Raw genomic sequence first — 15,996 nt, forward strand, 5'->3', positions numbered from 1 at the left:
TTGCAAAAACCAAGTAAACTTTTTTTCACGTTGTCATTATGGGGTGTTGTGTGTAGAATTCTGAGGAAAAAAATGAATTTAATCCATTTTGGAATAAGTCTGTAATATAACAAAAAGTGGAAAAAGTGATGCGCTGTGAATACTTTCCGGATGCACAGTATGAATAAAGAAACATTTTTTAACGCACTTTACACAGTTGTAAACATTAAACTGAGCATACTTAGATGTAAAAGGTTGCCTCAAAACATTAGTAAAACTTTACCATTACTTACAGAAAAATTGTGTTGTATTTCTCATGGAACTAACAGGAAAATAGACTCGCATGAGGTTAACAAATAATTAAACAAATGCAACAGTGTACAGTCTCCTGGAAGTACAGTGCTTAAGCATATAAGGCAAAAAACTAAAACCTGCGCATGCTCATGCATTACCAGTGTGTGTGATGATGTAACAGACGGCGTGCTCAGACTTTTGTATGCAGTATTTTACCTGTCTGATAAATGATGAAATATTTGCACAATCAAAATTAGTTTTTTAGTTTGGGGTTGTTAACCTTGACTTTTAACTTTACTTTTAACTTTTTTTTTCTCTTTCTGTCTTTAGGGTGCACTTTCTGCATACGGAACTGCTACAAGAATTTTACAAGAAAAGGTTCAAGCAGATGTACCACCTGAGATCCTGAATAATCTGGGCGCTCTTCATTTCAGGCTTGGAAACCTAGGGGAAGCTAAGGTACAATGAGTCTATTTAAAATTGCAAATCCTTTGTTATAGTAATTACTAGCAAAATACCCGCGCTTCGCAGCGGAGAAGTAGTGTGTTAAAGAGGTTATGTAAACATATATATACATAAACATATATACTTATATATACATATCTACATATACACATCTACATATATACATATATATATACATATACACATCCGCATATATATACATATATCAACATATATATACATATACACACATACATACATACACACACACACACACACACACACACACACACATATATATATATATATATATATATATATATATATATATATATATATACACATACAGACACATATATATACATATACATATTTACATATCTACATATATATACATATCTACATATATATACATATCTACATACATACACATCTATCCATCCATCCATCCATCCCCGTGCTTTGCAGTGGCGAAGTACTGCTTTTAAATTTTTATTAAGAAGAAAACCTTTTTAAATTGAGTGAAAATATACCAATAAAAATTTGTTAAGGATCTGTTTTTTTGTGAAGCTGACTTCACACAGCCTCTCCGCTGTTTTATAAACGAACGTCATATAAGGTCTTCCTTTTTCGTTGCTTTGCCAACGGAAGCAGCCTTTTTATTTAATCCTGTTCTTACGATTGTTCTGTTTGTATATCACATTGTCAGTTCAGCACTCCGGTTGTAATATGACGAAGCCATGCAAGCTTACTGTTGAGAATGCAACGTATAGTTGTACAGGAGAAAAGCAATCTTGCCTCAAATCAATGGCAACCTTTTGTAGGTCTATGAACTTAATTTAAACTTTAGGTTTACACGGTTCTTTGTTTCCGAAGTACCTGCACACATGAATATGTCTGTATGCGTCAGTCGCTTCATATGTTCACGTGAGCCGCTCTCTTGTGTGATGTTGCGATGTCCACGGCTTTATTTAATGTTAGCTAAGACCCGACACTTAAACGTTTCTTGCTACAGCAATTTTAACTCCGTTACAAAGTGATCCAAAGTCTCGTTTATACCTCGTGTCTTCTCATTAAACTTGTAAGTCGCGAATATGGTATTGCAAATGGCAGCGGGAGCATTTCTATAAACTTAATTTAAACTTACGGTTTACACCGTGCTTTGTTTCCGCAGTAGCTGCACTTATGAATATGCTTGTATGCGTCACTCGCTCGCTTCTTATTGTTTCGCTGCCTTCTCAATTGTGTAATGAATGTTTTCTTCAGCGCTCTTTGGGGCTCTTCCTTGTTTTGTACGTACTGCGTTCACAGTCAGTTCACGTGATTACGTGGGTGGCGTGATGACGCGATACGCAACTCCGCCTCCCACGGCCATGGAGGTGCACTCTATTACAGTATATGGACAAAAAAGAGGTCCCAGTTATGATCATTACGCATAGAATTTCGAAATGAAACCTGCCTAACTTTTGTAAGTAAGCTGTAAGGAATGAGCCTGCCAAATTTCAGCCTTCCACCTACACGGGAAGTTGGAGAATTAGTGATGAGTGAGTCAGTCAGTCAGTGAGTGAGTGAGCGCTTTGCCTTTTATTAGTATAGATTAATTTAAACTGCTTAGTGGATACTGCAAAGTAAAAGTTTACTTAAATACATAATATTTCAGAAGATATTTACCCAGGCATTGATGAATACTGTATTCTAATATGTAATTTGTTTTCCCCAACAACCAATCTCCATTTCTGCTTTACTCTAAATGTGGTGTTGTTTATTGTTACCTTGATTAACACTAGAATTACCAAAGCCTACGAAAAAACTTGTAAACCCGGCCCACCTTAAATCCCTTCGCACCTCTCCGTCAGCGTCTTTTGTCTTGTAAATGTGTCTAAGCATAAGCAGCAATCTGCCAGCTATACCAATCCCCCTTCGCCGCAGAAAGGGCAAGAAGTTTTCCCAGTTTAAGCCTTGATTATCTGAAAAAAAAAAGCTAACTTTTACAAGTACCATAAATTTGCGCCCAATCTGTAAATTTATGGTACTTGTAAAAGTTAGCTTTTTTTTTTCCAGTTTTATTCTGTCACGTTCACACTAACCCCGATCTGACCCTAATTAACAGTGCCAGCATAAATTTACATCTGATCTGACGCTGTTCATTTTCAAATAATATTGCATAAGTGCGACAATGTTTTCAGATTGCTACTATTCAGGTCATAAGATGATTTCTTCAAAATGTCACATATATTTCTCTGTCTTTTTTCGCCTGGTGCTGCATTGACATCTTGCAACAGAAGGTGTGAGCTTATTCAGTGTGAACAGTAACATGCAGGTGGCCGGTTGCTGTGTACTACAACATGCTTGACCTGGTGGTGATCAACGCATGTGTACTGTACAAGGTATGCACTGGTCCAATGAGAAAAAGAGTGTTCTTTGCTCGCCTTGCAGAGGAACTTTGTCGTTGCTTCTTTCAAGAAAAGGCGATAGAAAGAGGATGCAAAATCAACAAGCTTCTGTTCCAAGACTGCCACTTCCCCCAGGAAAGCAAACTCAGTCAGTGTCAGGCGCCCCTTCAATATAATAGGAACCACTGCATAGAGAGAAGTGTGTACATTGCAACAGGTACACATGTCGTGAATGTAGGAAGAACAGTCCTTGGGTGTGTGGGAACTGTTAGTATTTGAATTTGATGATTACATATAGCGCGGAACTGACCCCTGTACTGTTCTTTCCTCTGCATGTCCTGGAGTACAAAAGAAACATCACCATGCACCAAAAAGAGGAGACTGGGCAAGATCGGGGGAAAGAAAATGCAGTCACTGATTACAGCCGCAAGAAGGCATGCAAATGAATATGAATAATATTGCATCAGTGCCACAATGTTTTCCGAAATGTACTATACAGGTCATAAAATATTCCAAATATCATATACACCTATGTCTCTGTTTTTTGTCAGTGCGGCTTTAACATCATGGACCATAAGGTGCATACTAATTCAGCGTGAGCAGGAACACTCAATAAAACTGAACAAAAAAAAAAAAAAAATCAAGCGACAATGACATACCAAAAAGGCATGTTACACCACCGTTGTGTGTCAGCTTGTATCCCTCCCAGATCAGAGAATTTCCAGTTCCATTGTCTCAAAACACCACTCACATCTACAGTTATTCCCAGTTTCAGATAAAAACGAACAGTGTCAGATCTGGGGTGGGTGTTGTATCGTGATTATGACTGAGAGAATAAAAGTGGGGGAAAAAAAACGCTAAATTTTACAAGTACTATAAATTTTACACCGACTGTTACAGACACAAATCAAATGTATGTTTTTATTGTGTAATATTAACAATAAGAGCAGGTCACTACTCGCAATGGCAAATTTGCGAGGGAGCTGGTTTTGATCTCGCAACCTCTGCACTATAAGTCGGCAGTTTGTTACTGCTGCACCACGGAAGCTGTCGTAGTATCCTTGTACCTTTTTGTGAAAGTGTTTTTGATATTTAGACGTCAGTCTTCACACATTATATAGTTCATGTCTATGTTTTGTCATTTATTACTAAAACTTGAAAAATGTTTGTTTTAACGATGTGTTTACTATAGACACGAAACACACATGAAATTATTTACCCTATACAACTCTAGGTAGTTCAGTCCTAGATAATTAAGGCTTGAACTGGGAGAACTACTTGCCCTTTCTGCGGCGGAGGCGGTTGGGGGAGTTTAGGGTGAATGGTATAGCAGGCTGCTTGTGCTTATCGACACATTTACAAGACAAAAGACGCTAATGGAGAGGTGCAAAGGGATTTAAGGTGGGCCGGAGTTTTTTTTGTAGGCTTTGGTAATTCAAGTGTTAATGTGCAGCTTGGTTAGTCCTGTAATAATGAAGAGTTGATTATACAGTTATCCTATCCGATTAACTAGATAGAGTTAAAAACACAGAACCTCCACAGATACGATTTGTTTCCAGGATTACTCTGTATAATCTACCGCGCTAAGCAAGATGCAATAAGTTGCGGAAAACGCAAGATAAAATGATCACTGAGCAAGCAAATTGCATGTATGAGGCTGGCTTCCGAGACAGTGATACACGATTTCACCCAGTCAAAGTGCATAGTTTAGCAGTCCTCTGTTGAACTGTAATTCTTTTACAAAATGTATCTCTTATAATAGTGTGTATATTTATGGTGAGAAAAATAATTAATATTACTTATACAAAATTATAACCACTTGCAGCACAGTCCAGTTTCAAAGAAGCAGATGACAGTGGTGTAGTTATGAAATGAAATCCCCTGTGAACAGCCTCTTGAAAGTTATGTAAAATTTTGTGATACAGTGATGCAGATATGTTAAGATTTGTTGAAGCTGGGAGCACTCCCCAGACGAAGGTGATTTCCAAACCAGATGAAATCACAGAAGCAAGCAGGTACAAGACAAGAAGATAAATCCAGAGACAATTGTAATCTAATAAGTATAATTATCCAATTGTGCAGTAAAGTGTTGAAGCAAAAACACATTACTAATTGTGATCCTTACTGCTTCTTATGGCCCACTTTTAAAGCTAGTTCCTTCATCTTATTTCACCTTACGGCAGCTTTAGCTGCCCAATGACGTTGTACTCCCGGGGTTGCTGAGGTTTGCAGTCCATTTAAGTAGCGCTGCTGCAGTGTCTTAAGGTTTTCTGCAGTAGCTCTGGAAACTCTCAAAATAATTTACATTTAATTGTTGATAACAAAACTCCAAGTAGACAGATCCTTGAATCACAAGGTCCAACCTATTTTGCAAATGATTTTCAAAGTATACATCATGTAAAAGAATATTCAGTATGTATGTAAATGTTCTCTCAAGTACTGTATGTAAGAGGCCACATAGAGATAAACTGGGGTCAGCTTCTGATATTCCTCTGTAAAATTCCACAGGCCTCTATAAAACATTCTTTGTTTGTTTACTCATCAATATCTTTTCATAACTTAGCTATATGCTGTCATATTATGAAGAGAAATGCAATTTTATTGTTCAGAAGTTCTATTTAAATATATAGTATAACAATAAGGTTATATACAGTATACCTATTGGGAAAGGGACACCAACCATCTTTTGATGGTGACATTCTACATAGTGGGAGATATTTGGTAGATGATGTTCTTTATTGGAGATAACACCAGGTACAGCTCTCTCTTATGGGCTTTTAACCAATAGAATGGTCTCAGAAACCCTCTGCCTAAGAGAATATGTAAACAACTTAAATGGCTGAGCAGCAAAACAAATGGATGAGTAGCGTATGCTTAGGGCTCATATTTTGAGTTTAGTGACTTCTTATTGGTTCTTGTCTATTTCTCTCTATAATACTTTTCAGTTACTGTTTTTAATTACAGAAATACTTTTTGGCTTCCCTGGAACGTGCAAAAGCTGAAGGAGAACATGATGAGCATTATTACAATGCTATCTCTGTCACAACATCCTATAACTTGGCCAGACTTTATGAAGCTATGTATGAATTTCATGAAGCTGAAAAGCTTTACAAAAACATCTTGCGAGAGCATCCCAACTATGTAGACTGTAAGTATGCTTCATTGTTTTTAAATATACTGTATTAATACTTCATACTGTTTTTACATCTTTGCTTACATTCTTTAATTTGTAAGAAAAAAATGCTCCATAATGTTGGGATTAAAGATTTGTTAACCTTTTTACTGAAGGTTAATTTTTAATGTGTATTAACTATGTGGATATAGTTCACATTCATGCAAGCAAGTTCCAGTGAAGTATCATTAGTATATTTTCAATATGTATGTGTGTTTTTACATTTTATATTGTTGAATAAGTAGATTGTAATGCAGGCATCATTTGTTCTATACCTCACTGTACCTCTTCCTCCAATAATAAAGGGGGACGAGACAGTATAGTAGTCAGGGGAGATTTTTGCTATTACAGAGAGAATTGTCTGCATCTTAACCTCTACAAAGTCAAGGAACTGGTTATTGATCTTTTGAAGCATTCAAGAGCCTCTGTCAAGTTATTGTTAAGGAGTGGAGGTGGTGCACTTCTCCAAGTACTTGAGGGTCCACATCAGTGACAGATTGGACTGGTCTTATAACACAGAAGGAACTAAATAAGAAACGATAAGGTAGATTCCTTTTCGTTTTTTAGGAGACTGCCTTACTTTTAAGTGGGTGGTCGTATCCATCACACTTTTTATGACTCAGTGATGGCCAGTGAGATTTCTGTCTGCTGAGGTGTGCTGGTCTGGTAACATCACTTCTAGAAAGGCCCATGCTAATTAAAAGGGCAGGCATATTTATCGAATGCACTCTGGACCCCCTGGAGGTAGTAGTAAAGGACAGCATGAATACAAAACTGAGTGCCATTATGAATAATGCTGCAAAACCACTGTGCCACACCAACTCCGAGTACTGTTCAGCTATTGAATCATTCAGCAGAAATGTTTCTGGAAGCACTACTGGGTCTCATTCATGCCCCTGTCGAACAAATAAGTAAATATCGATACACAGCTCTGATCTCTTGTAGACTTTGAGAAAGAGAAACTGATTTTTTTTTTTAAAGATAAACTGTAAAAGTCTGTCATTGTGTCCTAATTTGAATTAACCCGACCGTAGAATAGTTTTGCATTAATTGGTTTGATAGTAATATATTCCAAGATGGATTATTTGTCTTCATTGTTAATTTCTAAAAATTGTTTAACTTAATTTTGGTGTCAATATTGACCACTATTTTATGATATTTTATAAACAAGCAATTATTTCCACATTTATTTTCAACATATGAATATGCTTCACATAGGTTATCTTCGTCTTGGAGCAATGGCTAGAGATAAAGGAAATTTTTATGAAGCCTCAGACTGGTTTAAAGAAGCACTTCAGATTAACCAGGTATAGCTGTATATTTTCTGTTTTAGACTTGTATGTTGCCAAAAACGAAACATTTCTAAATAGCTAAACAATAATACATTTTTTTAACTGCTAATTTTGCTGTTCTTTATATACTTTTCTTTCATTTATAAAATATACCAAGTTGGAGTAAATATATCATTCTTCCATTATAAAATATTTCATGTTATATTTATGTATAAAACTACATTAGCCCTTACAGTCTGGTACATTAAACTGTAGTGGTTAACTCTTTTAGTTCATTATCTTTGGGGCCCAACTAATTTAAGAATGTTCTGTGCTCTAAAAAATCTGGACACATACTGTGAGTACATGCTTTTAAAATATACTTGGCTTGAATTTGAGTAGAGTAGAGAATATTTTCAAGGTGCCTCTCTGTTCTCTAAAAGTCTCATTCTTCATGTGATGCCTCTGCAAGGCCTGCTGCATTGTGCAGAACCCTTCTCTCACAGATTTTTTTCATTCTTTTGCAATCTGGAAGAAGATAATACTGTATCGTCTGTCCAGTTATGTGATAGCTTTATCCTCTAGACCAGGGGTAGGCAACGTCAGTCCTGGAGTGCCACAGTATGTGCAGGTTTTTGTTCCAACCCGGTTCTTTAACGAGAACTCAATTATTGCTGATGAAGCACATATTGCTTAAGTGACATTTTAATGCTTCATTTTAGTGGTCTCGCTTGTTAAGGTTCTCCAACCTTAATTGCTTATTTCAATCTTAAACTGCTGCATTCAGTGTTTTAATTGCTCCTTATTAGCAATAAGATGTAAAACAGGGGTAGGCAATGTCAGTCCTGGTGAGCCGCAGTGGCTACAGGTTTTCATTCAACCTAATTGCTTAATTAGAAACCAATCATTGCCAATCTCAGACCTTATTTAATTTTATGGCTTGTTAGTCTGTGCAATGTAAGGCTTTTATATCGTAGATTTTTTTCCTTTCCAAGGATATCATCCAAATGATTTGAAGCCTAAAACAGATCATTTTCAGTCTGTCACATTTTTCTATTAAGTGTTTTATTAAATCAAACCGTGCATGATGAACACACACAGATGTAATTGGAAAAAAGCTAGCTGGAGAACTGCTGGCTGCTTTGTCTTTTACATCTTATTGCTAATAAGGAGCAATTAAAACACTGAATGCAGCAGTTTAAGATTGAAATAAGCAATTAAGGTTGGAGAACCTTAACAAGCGAGACCACTAAAATGAAGCATTAAAATGTCACTTAAGCAATATGTGCTTCATCAGCAATAATTGAGTTCTCGTTAAGGAACTGGGTTGGAACAAAAACCTGCACATACTGTGGCACTCCAGGACCGACGTTGCCTACCCCTGCTCTAGACTGTGAGACACCTTGGTACAATGCAGTCCTTCCATGACCTTCCATCCTAACCTAACAACATCTTGGGTCGTGATCTTTCACTTCAGTGTATGCACAAGTCACTTTATTATGTCAAAAGATCAGTCAGTGCGCTGTGAACTTTGGATGTTGCATTAAATGGATTTCTGTGTAATTGTTGCAGTTAATTGAGTTGGCATATTGCTTAATTATTAGTATGTTCTATGGTTTTGACTGTTTTTGTGTACACTGCCCAGATAAAGCCCTGAACTTTGTCATTTCATCTCTCTGTATACTTGTATGTGGTCGAGATGACAAAGTTTTCTTTGGCTTGGTTTGAATTTCAGTGTGGGATTACAGACATTGTGCCAGTAATTTTAAAAATCCTACTTAATTTAATTTAAAGTAGGAACTGAGAATAATTGGGCTGTTTTTTGAAGGCAAAAAAGTAACTTTCATTATTTCAGCTTTTAAGCCACTATGAAATTGACATAGCCAATCAACTGAGTTGTATCCATTTCAACTTGCCATGTTGCATCACACATTTGATTGAATTAAAAATGATAGACATTAACAGCCTTTTTACATAGCACCATACATGACCCTGATTCGTCTGTCTAGCCATCCATTCATTTTTAACAGTTTTATCCAGTGCACTGGGCACAAGGCAGGAGCCTGCCTTGGACAGGGCACAATACTTATACATCCATGCTTATGCATATGGAGCCAATTCTGAGTAATCAGATAGTCCAACCTTTCGTGTCTTTGGCATATTGAAGGAAAACCAGAATACCCACAGAAAGCTCAGAAGTTATAATATAAAGTCAGATCATTTTTTGTGGTGCCTTGAAAGCAATCGAACAAAGGTGTTTTATGGGAAATTTGAAATAATGGATTATTCATCTGAGAAGTCTGATTTCACAAAGATTCCTTTTTAAATTGGAGAAAATGAAAAAATAACATTAGATGTTGGAATTAATTTGAATTAGCAGTTTAGTATTACTCTTCCATGAGTAGTGTTATCCAGCTAATGCCTGGAAAAGAAATCTCACAACAGCAGGTGTCACAAACCTGAAAGAGACCTGTTGACAAAAGTAATTAAAAAATGTATTGCTATAAAAGTAACATGAATTAGTTTGTGCAAATGAAAATATTAATAATCTTGGCACTTACTGAATAAAGTTGCACTGATGAAATAATGTTGGAATGTTATTTGTTAGTATTAATTTATTCAGACATTTTCTTTTCAGTTACTGTAAATTATATTCCGCTTAAAATATAGCATATGCACATGATAGAATAAATTGGGTAGTCCATGATGATCATATAATTCTTTTCAAACACAATACAACACCCCCAGCCTGCCATAAGTGAAATTGAGGCCTGGAGCAATCAAGAGAATTTTAATATATGAAGCACAATCTTTCTTCAAACATTACCCTTCTGTTCTAGTCAAGTAAAAATGTAACTTATAAATTTAATGTTAAGAAGGAATAAACATGTAAATCTGCAGTAGGAAATTGCATATGACCCACATCAGTAACAGGTATAGATAGTAGGTCACTACTTGTTTTGAAATACTGTTATGAAGGGGAGCTTGTACATCACCTATTTTTTTCCTTTTTGTGCTATTTTTTAATTTATGAATTTATTTAATATTTCTAGTTTGATTGTTTTAAATGTATATAATTGTATGGTGTTGCTTGTTGTTTCTAATTATTTTAAACTTAAATGAATACACCGATGTCATTTTTACTGATACTGTTTTTCATTAGTAAAATAAAATTGTTGAAAAACTATAGACCCATAATTGCTGTAACTGTTATTTCCAGATACTTGTATTTGTGTGTAGAGGAAAAAAAATAATGTTGAAAGTTAAAACCGCTAAAATGTTGCAGAGCATGTTTCAGAAGATTAAATTGTACACTGTGGTGATTAAAATGGTGTATTTCTTTTAATTTTCTACAGGATCATCCAGATGCTTGGTCATTAATAGGAAATCTTCATTTAGCAAAACAAGAATGGGGACCAGGACAGAAAAAATTTGAAAGGATACTCAAACAGCCTTCCACCCAGAATGATACATATTCCATGTTAGCTCTTGGAAATGTCTGGCTTCAGACCCTTCACCAACCTACAAGGGATCGAGAAAAGGTATCGGGTCCTTTGCATGGTTATTTTTATTATTTTTTATTTTTACGTCTGCCCCATTACTGTTTTAGATTTGAAAATGAATAATCTTGGGCTTTCTCAACACTCCGCACCAGGTTTGTCAAGAGAAAATCTTATTTCTAAGCTATTTTCTATTTGTAGCCAGATAGAAGAATGAAACGATGTAGCCAACTAAAGTCTGTAGCTTAAAGGATAAGTTCTTCATAGTATATATTAATTTGCCAAATAAAACTGTTGTATAAAATGAAACATTTATTATTTTTAAAATACTTTTTGGTCTTGCAGCTTACAATAGAACCATATCCAACAACATGTCCATACTTAAATAGAAAAACTTAAAAACTTGCCAAATATGCTCTTTTTCCAAGTTTAAAAATGTTAAAACTATTGATTTGCATCTTAATTTTACACACATACGCCGTTTTGCAATGTCTCTGTTTTGTTTTTAGGAAGGAATAAAGCAAAAAGGTAACCAATGTTGTGATATTTGGCCATTTTAAAAAGGAGATCGTCAAGGAGCTTAATGTCTTTGTTAACTTCTCTATTCATTTTATTTCATGGAACCCTTGGTTTCTCTGCTCTGTACAAAAACAATAACAACGGAAAAAAATCACATTTACGATAGCATATACTTGTATTCTCTGGGAAGATACTGCCTGCTCCAGCTGGGTTAATAAAATATACTTGTGCTTCAAACCGAGAATATTGGGTTTGTGTAGCAGACAGTGGTGACAAGAATTTAACAGAAATTGTAGGTATACTTTCAGTGCTTGACCATAAGAAAGATGTTTTGATGTATTGGTGTACACTGCCCCATTTCAGTCACTACGTACTATACATACATCTTCCTAATCTGCTTATCCAGGGCCGGGTTGTGCTCCAGCTGGCGCCTGTCCTAGAAAGCATCACACATAAGGCAGGAACAATCCCTGGAAAGGGCACCATATCCCAACAAAAAGCAACATCATTACAAGCTGTATAAAATAATAGTAGTTGTATTTAAACAAAACATACCAGAGTTATTACACATACAAAGATCAAAGGTAAAAACAAAACCTAAGGTTTCGCTACTGTGATAGACTGTACAAGATAGTTTTAGGGTTTTTCCCCTTCCATCAATTTAATACACATAAAAACAAAGGTTATTTGGAGAACAACCCTAGCAGTCTTTTTTTAATGTATATATCGTTATACCAGGGACGTTCAAAAAGTTTCCGCACTTTTATATTTTCTTTGGAAACCGTGAAGGCGGGAGGAGTAGTAATTAGTCATGACTGATTAATTTTGTCTGGCAAGCTGGCTGCCCTTGCAGTTTAGTAGAAGAGTTGTCACCCTGTGGTGAAGATGGCTGCGAACTTATAAATTGCACCAAAGAGGAACAGTGTTATGTTGCCCCCTAGTTTTATTAAAAATCAAAAACTGAAATCTCTCACTCCAAATTGAGGTCAGGTGTCAAAGGTAGGACGTAACAAAGATTTCTAGCTTAGTTACTATACTGAAGTAAATTTACTCAGGTACAGATAAGATAATTGCCAGTTTTTCACCCAATACTGTTTACTTTTACTCAGTACATGAAAAAAAAATATGATATTTTCTACTAACTACATTGTTGTTATGCTATTCATTTACCCTTTAAAAAAAAAAAGAAAAAAAACAATTTTTTTAACACACCCAACAATTTTAAAGGCCAGGAAGAAACCAAGGCAACCATGTGCATCAGTGTTTCTTAAACTACGGGTCAGCTCACGAATATGTCTGTTGTGAGTCTCCATAGTGCTGTACAGTGGAACCACGGTTCACGACCATAATTCATTCCAAACCTCTGGTCGTAAACCGATTTGGTCATGAACCGAAGCAATTTCCCCCATAGGATTGTATGTAAATACAATTAATCCGTTCCAGACTGTACGAACTGTATGTAAATATATTTTTTTAAAGATTTTTAAGCACATAATCTGAAAAAAAGTATACTTAATCTGAATAAAAGTATACTCTTTCCAGTGAATTCACAAGCATATAATATCAGATTGGACACCCTACCTTTTACCATAGCAGATCAGTTTAAATACCTAGGGGTAAATATCACAAGTAAACATAAAGCTCTTTATCAACAAAATTTTGCCGTCTGTATAGAAAAAATTAAGCAAGACCTGGATAGATGATCAACCCTTCATCTCACTCTAGCCGGAAGAATTAACGTTGTTAAGATGATTATCCTTCCTAAACTTTTTTTTATTTCAAAACATTCCAATATATATATCAATAAACCATTTTTTAAGCAATTAGATTCAACAATAACCTCATTCATTTGGAACTCAAAACACCCACGTATCCGAAGAGCAACCCTACAAAGACCTCCGGCAGAAGGTGGCATGGCTCTACCTAATTTTCAGTTTTATTATTGGGCAGCAAACATACAAGCCATAAAAACCTGGACACAAATAAATGAACATACACAGGCCTGGTCCACAATAGAAATAAATTCCTGTAGTACTTCTTTATACTCCCTGCTCTGCTCTCCAATAAATGCAAGTTATCGCAAATATACTAATAACCCAATTGTGCTTTACTCACTTAGAATATGGAACCAAATTAGAAAGCATTTTAAGATGGAAAATCTTTTATCGGTGGCACCTCTGCAAGAAAACCACCTCTTTCAACCCTCGCAAACATATATCCAGTTTTTAATACCTGGAAAAGTTTTGGGATTAAAATGCTCAGAGATCTTTATATAGACAACATATTTGCATCTTTTGAACAATTACGCTCAAAATTCAACCTCCCAGCTACACATTTCTTTCACTATCTTCAAATTAGAAATTTTGTTAAACAGAAATTGCCTGATTTTCCCCACCTCGCACCCTCCACAATGCTGGAAAAAATACTGCTCAATGCCGAGGAATTAAACACCATTTCCGCATTATATAAAATCCTATTAGAGTCCCTACCTTTCAAAGATCCGAAAGGACATTGGGAAGAAGATCTCTTAATCAATATATCAGAAAAGGAGTGGAAGGTAGCAAAGCAGAGAATTCACTCGAGCTCCATATGCGCAAAGCATAGAATTATTCAACTAAAAATTATGTATCAAGCTCATCGGTCTCGCTTAAAACTGTCCAAAATGTTTCCAGGGCAAGATCCAACCTGCCAACGCTGCAACCAAGCTCCTGCCTCACTGGGTCACATGTTCTGGGTCTGCACCAAATTAACATCATTTTGGACAAAAATTTTCAAGTGCCTTTCAGACAGCCTTGGGGTCACAATCCCTCCTAACCCACTAACAGCTGTGTTCGGTGTTCTTCTAGACGGACTTGAAGTGGAAAAGGACAAGCAAACGGTGATTGCATTCACTACACTTTTGGCACGCAGACTTATTCTGTTAAATTGGAAGAATCCTAACTCTCCTCTGATAAGTCAGTGGGAAACCAATGTTTTATATTATTTGAATTTGGAAAAAATCAAATTCTCAGTTAGAGGATCTGTACAAAATTTTTTCAAAACCTGGCAGGATCTGATCAATATTATTTTAGAATAAGAGAAATAACTATTACCGCATTTAATTCCCTTCTCCATCTCTTATTTACATATATATTTATTTCTCCCTTTCCTTTGCTTATTGTTGTCTTATTAAAAAGCCCTAAGCAATTCTCCTTTAGCTAAGCTCTCCTTCTCAGGGGTGGGTTTTGATTTGTCTTTAATTTGTTTGGTTATAAATTGATCTATTTGTATGGAATGATTACAATAAAAATTAATAAAATATAAAAAAAATAAATAAATAAAATAGATTTTTAAGCACAAATATAGTTAATTACACCATAGAATGCACAGTGTAATAGTAAACTAATATAAAAACATTGAATAACACTGACACAAACACCCAGGCTCCCTGCTCAGCTGCACGCGCAGGCTCTCTCTCTCTCTCTTTCTCTGAGCAGCACGGGAGCCCCCTCCCCCTCTGTCTCTCAGAAGCACGTGAGCGCTCTCTCTCTCTCTCTGTACCATTGCAGCAGTTCGTGCTATAGCCTTACAATCCGATCGTTGTATAAACACTTTTTTTTTTAAATGAGTTTTAAGCACAAGGGGAAAAAAAAGGAACATTTGAACAAATCCGAACTTTATTTAAAAGCCAACCAAGACGGTAACATTGCAGGAGTTCACGCTAATAGCAGTACAGCCCGATCGCTGTAAACACTCTTTTTAAATGAGTTTTAAGCACATGGAAAAAAATAAACATTTGAAAAAAGAGAAAAGTAACATTGCAACACTTTCTTCTCACCACTCTTCACTTGCTTAGAAGCCATGGTTAACTGCAAAAGCACACGAAATACTGTAGAGCACAAAGAGTTCACAGGTAAAGCACGCACGTCTGACTGAGAACAATGAACAGGGAGTGGCTGAACACATGCTTAAATACAGTAATCGGCGCACATGAACCGGAAGGGAAATGAAATAGAGCACAAAGAGTTCACAGCGAAAGCACGCACGTCTGACTGAGAACAATGCAACAGGTGCGGAAATCATCGGCGCGCACAATCCGAAAGGGAAACTGGCTTGTTCGTATACCGTGTGTGTGGTCGTGAACTGAGGCAAAAGTTTGGCGAACGTTTTGGTCGTAAACCGAGTTGTACGTGTACCGAGACGTTCGTGAACCGAGGTTCCACTGTATAGTATAATTAGTTGAGTTTGTCCAAGTGTGAATTCTGTGTCAAATGATATATACTTCCACCCGCTATTTAGCATAATGTGAAACAACACCATCGACGCATCAAGGAGCGATTTCTTTTTTATGACATGAAAATATAATTGGTATTCCCCACGTGCTGTCTACAACCTATTAAACAATCTGACAAAGACTGACAGCAAAGACATATAAGAAACGGGAA

At 36.1% G+C, this 15,996-nt stretch overlaps 1 protein-coding gene across 1 annotated transcript in view; it reads left to right on the forward strand.

The window, feature by feature from the left end:
- ctr9 (CTR9 homolog, Paf1/RNA polymerase II complex component) overlaps positions 1–15,996 on the forward strand; it is an 85,318-nt gene that overhangs the window by 15,333 nt on the left and 53,989 nt on the right. The window contains exons 10-13 of the mRNA XM_051923248.1: positions 604–732; positions 6,075–6,258; positions 7,501–7,589; positions 10,910–11,095. Coding sequence (XP_051779208.1) covers positions 604–732; positions 6,075–6,258; positions 7,501–7,589; positions 10,910–11,095 — 588 coding nt within the window. The remainder of the gene's footprint in view (positions 1–603; positions 733–6,074; positions 6,259–7,500; positions 7,590–10,909; positions 11,096–15,996) is intronic.

Source organism: Erpetoichthys calabaricus, chromosome 2 (assembly GCF_900747795.2).
Source record: "Erpetoichthys calabaricus chromosome 2, fErpCal1.3, whole genome shotgun sequence".
NCBI lineage: Eukaryota > Metazoa > Chordata > Cladistia > Polypteriformes > Polypteridae > Erpetoichthys > Erpetoichthys calabaricus.